At 54.2% G+C, this 6,483-nt stretch overlaps 1 protein-coding gene across 12 annotated transcripts in view; it reads left to right on the plus strand.

Annotated features, from left to right (window-relative positions):
* ZC3H7B (zinc finger CCCH-type containing 7B) overlaps nt 1–6,483 on the plus strand; it is a 45,034-nt gene that overhangs the window by 34,716 nt on the left and 3,835 nt on the right. For all 12 annotated transcript variants that reach the window (XM_083799274.1, XM_083799273.1, XM_083799275.1 and 9 more), the window contains exons 18-22: nt 209–342; nt 1,609–1,714; nt 2,833–2,941; nt 4,648–4,781; nt 5,552–5,715. In XM_083799274.1, the coding sequence (XP_083655400.1) occupies nt 209–342; nt 1,609–1,714; nt 2,833–2,941; nt 4,648–4,781; nt 5,552–5,715 (647 nt within the window). The remainder of the gene's footprint in view (nt 1–208; nt 343–1,608; nt 1,715–2,832; nt 2,942–4,647; nt 4,782–5,551; nt 5,716–6,483) is intronic.

Here is a 6,483-nt window from a genome sequence, read left to right on the forward strand (position 1 = left end):
ATCGTGCTGAAGCAAGCGGTGGCTTTGCTCCTGTCTGGTATCTCGACAGGCCACCAGCTAACACTGGCAGAGGAGAGTTGGGCTGGCTCTGATTTAATCCAGCTTGTCACTGGCACGCAGGCATGCAGGGAGCTGCCAGCGCCTCCGCGGCATTTTAAGGGGGGTGCGTTGGGCTCTCTTTGCCTGAGGTGCTGGTTCTCTTCCCCAGGCTTCTCCCCGCGCTCCCACGTCGAGCACCTTTGACCTCCAGATGAAATTTGTGTGTGGCCAGTGCTGGAGGAACGGGCAGCTGGTGGAGCCAGATAAAGACCTCAAGTACTGTAGTGCCAAAGCCCGCCACTGGTGAGCAATGCAACCTTCTCTTTCCCCCACCCTTCCTGAAGGGCAAGAATTTCTCCTCTTACCTTCTCAAGGGCTTCATTTGGCTTTGTTGGAAGAAGCTATGAGGCTTCCTAGCAGCCTCTTGCTCCTCGGGGTGTTTTATAGTGAGCTTTGCAGGTAACTGTTTTCCAGTTTCCAGCTCTCTTCGCTACTGTTAGGACTTGCAGCCAGCACTGTGCTTGGTGCATCACAGCCAGGCTCATAATCCTGGTGCTTGCAGTCCAGTTTTTGCAATTCCCTTTTCTCCAGTTGTTACTATTTCTCCTTAACAAGGTCACTAAGATAGTTCTCCTCTGCACTTGTTCGTACTCCGTGCTGTTTGAAGATGCCTGCCGTGTCACTATTAGCAATGATTCAAGGTGTTCTGCTTCCTTTTAAATTAGTTTCCTTGGCCCTTTCATGGTTTTTGTTGCTCTTCTCTGATGCATGTCTTGTCCGTTTGCACCTCCAAGTTTCTTGGGGCCCATAAGGACGTTTGTTTTGATAGAAAGGGAGTATCAGCGGGGAGGGAGCCACTGGGACACAGAAACTGTGGCCCCTCTCACCCAGGCGACCTAGCAGCATAGGATGGAGTGGTTTATAGGGCGTCAGTTCCCAAAACGCAAGCCACAAAGGCGCAGTCCAGCATCCTATTGCAAATATAAGACCTTTGATGAAAAAGACACAGAAGCAGCATCGCTGGAGGAAGCGAGCAGGAGAGGATCGCTTCCTGGAATGGGAGGATAACACCTCTGTGCAGCTGCTGAACAGAGCTGGGGCTTTTGCTCAGGGTACCTCCTGGTGCTGCAGGAGACTTAGTACTTACTGGCACCTGTTTGTAAGACAGTGCTTGTAATGACTTGCATTTACACTGCACCTTTCAAGCAGAAAATATTCCCAAATGTTTTTCATGGATCTGATTGCACAAGAATTGGCTGTGTCAAAGGGTGGAACACAGATGTTTAGTAATCCATGGTGATGCCACGCAAGACTTGGGGGAGACTTTTGTGGCTTTACGGAAAGATATATCCCAGGAAACATGTAAGAAGTACAGGGAGAAATCCTCCTAAACACCCTTCTTCTGGCTTCTCTGCCACAGATGCGCATATCTAGGAGCAGCCAGATAGTGGCAGGGATGAGCTGGACTGTAGGGTCTGGTCATCTCTCAATATTCGAGGGTTTCTGAGGAAAACAAAACCTCGTTCTGTTCTTCCTTTTGCCTCTGTTGATTTATTCTCTCCTCCTTAGTTGGACAAAGGAACGTCGTGTTCTGCTGGTGATGTCCAAAGCAAAGAAGAAGTGGGTGTCTGTCCGACCACTGCCTTCCATCCGCAACTTCCCACAGCAATATGATGTAAGCCCCACAACTGGCTCAGCCAGGTGCCCCTTCCCCTTCCCTCCCGGTTTGTGCAGTGCTTTGAGGCCTGGTCCCTTGTAGACCTGGCGGGGAAGCAGTCACGTGTTGGATGAGGTGGGAGGGCAGCACAAACTGAGAGCAGAGAGATCTCAGACACGTCCAGCAAAAGGGTGGAGCAGAAAAAGGAGGGGCACTCATTTAAACCACTCTATTACACACGTATGCAAGTTTCTAATGCTGCTGTTAATGCAGTCACCGTCTCAAGGACTGGCTGGCACAGGGTTTGGAGATGAGATTTAAGTCTCCCCTTAGGTCAGGGTTTCTCAATGTGGGTGAGAAGGAGTACTTGGGAGAAGCCTGTCCCTGCCTTTGCTGTGGCTGGACTGCTGTCTGTTGTGAAACTTGCCCAAGATGTGTTTTGAAAGCAAAAGTAGGAACTCAGCTAGAAAGCCACGTGTTGTGAGGAAAACTACAGATATCCAACCCCCATCCCCAGCCCTGAGTATGGCAATTGATAATCTCTCTCTCCCTCTCTTATCCCTGAATTAGAAAGCTCCTCTCCCTCCTGCCTCATGGGATCTGCTGCCCCTTAATCCGTGGGCAGGTGCAAGGCCATCTGTGGGGTCTTGGGCGCTCTCCAGTTGCGGGCCTGTTGCTAGAAGCTGGGGGGGGGGCAAGTTATTTACGGCTGTGCCAGTAGGAGATGAGGCCAGCAGGTGAGTCGGGGGTCATGGAATAGAGGCAGGTTGCCCCAAGGCCACTCTGGCTGGAGAATGCGTCACCTTTGGGGACCAGCAGTGTGACCAGCAGGAGACACTGTTGGGTCAGTCCAGGCTGCTCCCTGCTGCCTCACCCCTTGACCAGTTGCATATGGGAACGGGAGAGAGAAGGCAGGTGCTGAACTGAGCTGCCTGTGGGTTTGTAGGGAAATCTTACCTTTCGTGTCGTCAAGGGCTTGAGGAAAAGAAGCGTGAGTTAACGATGTGTGATGTGTCCTGCTTTGTGACCTTTCCTGTGTGCGATTTAATGCCCTTGTCGGCTTTTTTGAACCCACTTTCCCCTCTAGCAAGGAGTGTTTGAGCAGATGCTATATTTTGCTCTCTGTCTCTTAACAGTTGTGTATCCATGCACAAAATGGCAGGAAATGCCAGTATGTGGGCAACTGCTCCTTCGCCCACAGCCCTGAAGAGAGAGACATGTGGACCTTCATGAAGGAAAATAAAAGTGAGTGGGGGAAATGCGGGCAGGGGACGCTGGGTCAGTTAAGGCACACTCCTGACAGCAGAGGTGGAGCAGACAAAGCTCCTGGTACCATGAGCTTAGGTGGGGTTATGGGGTAGATTTATCTACAGTGTCCCTCCGGTTGCCTGTGCTGTCCCAGGCCTGGCCCTGTATGGAGCTCTGCCAGAGCGCCAGTCCTGACCTGTAGCTGCTCCTGTATCTTTCTTGTCTGTCTTGTATCTGCCTTGGCTTTCTTGCCCGGTTCTGCTCATACGCCGTGCTCCTGGGCTGCGGCACTCCCTGTTCATAGCATTGTATGCAAAGGAGTGGATTTGAGATCCGGAATGAGAACATCACTGGGTGGTGCCTTTGCAGAGGAGCTGGTCTGGAATTAATTACGCGGGCTCCCAGCTTACTTTCTGGGGGAAACCTTGGAGGGATGCACATGTCACCTGTCAGTCCTTCACCAGTCACCCTCCTCAGCGTCCTATCATCCCACCCCCTGCAAGGCAGGGCCGCAGACTGTTCCCCTGGCAGCTCCCTGAAATTGCTTCAGTTGGGCTGGCACCAGCTGAGCCCTGCACGGTTCTGTGCCCACGGGGACGGTGATGGGGCTGCTGGAGGGACCACCAGCTCTCTGGCAGCAATCATTGCTTATTCAGGCTGTCTTTGCAACGCCCAGTTGTCCAGGTGCTCACCTAGCTCTGGGGGGAGATGCTGGAAAGCTTGAAGGACGTTCATTCTTTGCACTTGGATGGAGTGTCTTTCTGTGCTGTGCCACGCAGTGATATTTGGTACAGTGCAGGTCCTTTTGTTGCTGGGGCCTTTGAAAGCGCATCAGACCAGTCTGGGTGTGTTTGCTCAAGCATGAAGGTAAATCTTCAAATGACAGTGTTGTTTCAGTTTGGGGGAATTTGCATTAATTATCCCCCACTGCCTTGAATTCCTCAATTACCCATTTAGCGAGGAGTAAATCACTAACGCATCGCACTTGGAGCGTCACGTTGCTGCGTGCAGCGTTTATGTTTCCTCTCTCCCAAGCTGGTCTTGGAAAGGCAGGTGTGCAGTCAAAGCTTCCAGCCACAATTTCGCCTCCCACTAGCATCCCAAATGGGTTTTTAACCAAAAGCACCGAGACATTAACTGCACTCCTCTGGGTGGGTTTTGAACTTGGGGCAGGCCATCAGTAGGTCTTCCTCCCCTCCCCAGTGCTTCCTGTGGCCAGCTTGCTTGTGGGCTCTGCTCCCTCTTGAGTGCTGAGGATGAAGCGTAGGCTTAGAGGGAAGGGACAGATCCAAATCCAGCCCCTGCCTCTGCTGTGGCTGCAGTGAGATGTCTGCTGGGGTCAAGCAGAATCGGGCCTGATGAAGAATCTCCCTGTGGAGCGAAGTCCGTGGAGATCTCAGGGCAGCTTCTCTCCTTCTTGAATACTTCATGTAGCTGCTGTCGTGGTTGTCCCTCAACAGCAAGACAGTTGGTGGTGGTGTGCCCCTGGCCAGGCGGGGAGGGGTGGATTTGGCTGCTCTCCCCAGGGCTCTCATCCAGGGAGGTGACATCGGGCCTGCCCGAGCACTGGCCTTCACGCTGACAGCAGGTGCTGCTGCGCCGGGGAGGGGAGGGAAGGGCTGCCCCAGCGCTCGTCCTTTTCTTGTAGTTTGTGCACGGTGCGGGAGGTTGTCTGAGTGACTTCACGGGTCGCCTTTGTGCAGTACTAGATATGCAGCAGACCTATGACATGTGGCTAAAGAAACACAATCCTGGGAAGCCTGGAGAGGGGACGCCGCTCACCTCGCGAGAAGGGGAGAAGCAGATCCAGATGCCCACCGACTACGCTGACATCATGGTAAACAGCCGCTCTCTCGTTCTTCATCCCTCTCCCTCCTCAGCGCTGGCAGCCTCTCCTCTGCTCTGGGTGCGAGCTAGCAGGGACTGAATTGCTCTCGTTGGAAAGAGCCGTGCTGATGTAGGTTAAGTGGACAGCTTGGAGCAGCACAGCAAGAGCAGCACAGATCAGGTGGGAGGGGATCAACCCAGGGTCAGCAAGGCTCTGCAAGGGCTTTTCTGTTAATCGCCAAGTCAGTAGGAGTCTGCCTCAGGCTGCCTTTCACGTGGGCTCAGCCTCTCCTCAGGGTTCCTGCCTGCTCCTGGGCAAGCTGGGCAAGCCGCTGCTGGCCTGGAGGAGAAGAGGGAGAAGCTTGGAGAGGAGCTGTGTCTGGAGCACAAAGGCACAGAAAAAACGGAGGCAGATGTGGCACCTTAGCCCGAGGATGGTGTCTGGTGGAAGGGTTTGTGCTCCTGAGGGGTCCCGCGCTGCCTGAGTGCCTCACAGTCAGGCTGCCTGGGTCTTCAGCAGTGACCTGGGCTGTCGTGTTCTCTGAGCCCGACTTTGAGCTGTAGGTAGACCCAGGCAGAACATCTCTTCTGCTCCCCCTTCGTGGCAGCGTGGTGCCCTGAAGATGACGTGGCAGGGAAGTGTGGGAGGTTGTGCAGTGAGTGGAGCTTCCAGGATGCTCTGGAAGGAGGTGGGGAGACGCAGTGCCGGTGTGGGGAAGGCCGGTGGCTGTGGGTATTAACGCCCTGACTGGCCCTTTGCCCTCTCTCTGCGCCGGTTAGATGGGCTACCACTGCTGGCTCTGCGGGAAGAACAGCAACAGCAAGAAGCAGTGGCAGCAGCACATCCAGTCGGAGAAGCACAAGGAGAAGGTCTTCACCTCGGACAGTGACTCCAGCTGCTGGAGCTACCGCTTCCCCATGGGCGAGTTCCAGCTCTGCGAAAGGTACCGTGCGCACGGCCTCGTCTCCCTCGTGTGCCGCTGCAGCGGGGATGGGCCCAGGGACTCCATCACCCATCCTCCTCCTCCTCTTCCTCTCCCGGAGTCCCTGGGGACTTCCAGTTGGAGGAGCAGTGGAAGATGCTGACAGTTCTGGGTGATGGTGAGGCTGTGTTGGGTCCCAGAGGTGTTCAACCACACAATTCAGTGGTAAAAATACATTCCCGGGCATGAGAAAACGAGAGCGAGCTTCGTGTCTGCACCCATGCCCTGTGTGGCCAGGCTGCGCTCAGCTCTCGCTCTGTTAAACAGAGGCTGTTTGGCCCAATTCTGGGGGGAATCCCAGGTGCTTTATTAAATGGTTTGAATGTCTCACGCCCTCTGAATCAGTACCTTGAGGTGTCTTCAGAAGGCCTGTGATGGTTAGAAATGCTGTTTTGGTTAGAGAGAAGGCTGTGCCGCTTGTGGCTGTCCAGAGTTACCTGGCATTTCCTCTCTCGTGTGGTTATTTCTTCTCATCCCTGCTGGTCCGGTTCTAGCTCAAACCGTTTCATTCTGCTGACTAAATCCCCTCACAGGCGCTGCTCCATGTCTGTGCCCAGCCTCCGTGTTGCCTTCCCTTGGCTGCACACGGGTTGTAGGGGAATCATCTCGCCCTTAGAAGGGAGAGTTTGCATCAAGTTTTGGTGGGCCCTAGCGGAGTATCACAGGTGGGGAGCTCAAAACCCTGCCCTGGTGGGGGAACCCCGCTGATGGTGCTCCTTGCGCTGGCAG

The sequence above is a fragment of the Anser anser genome (assembly GCF_964211835.1).
Source record: "Anser anser genome assembly, chromosome: 1".
Lineage (NCBI taxonomy): Eukaryota > Metazoa > Chordata > Aves > Anseriformes > Anatidae > Anser > Anser anser.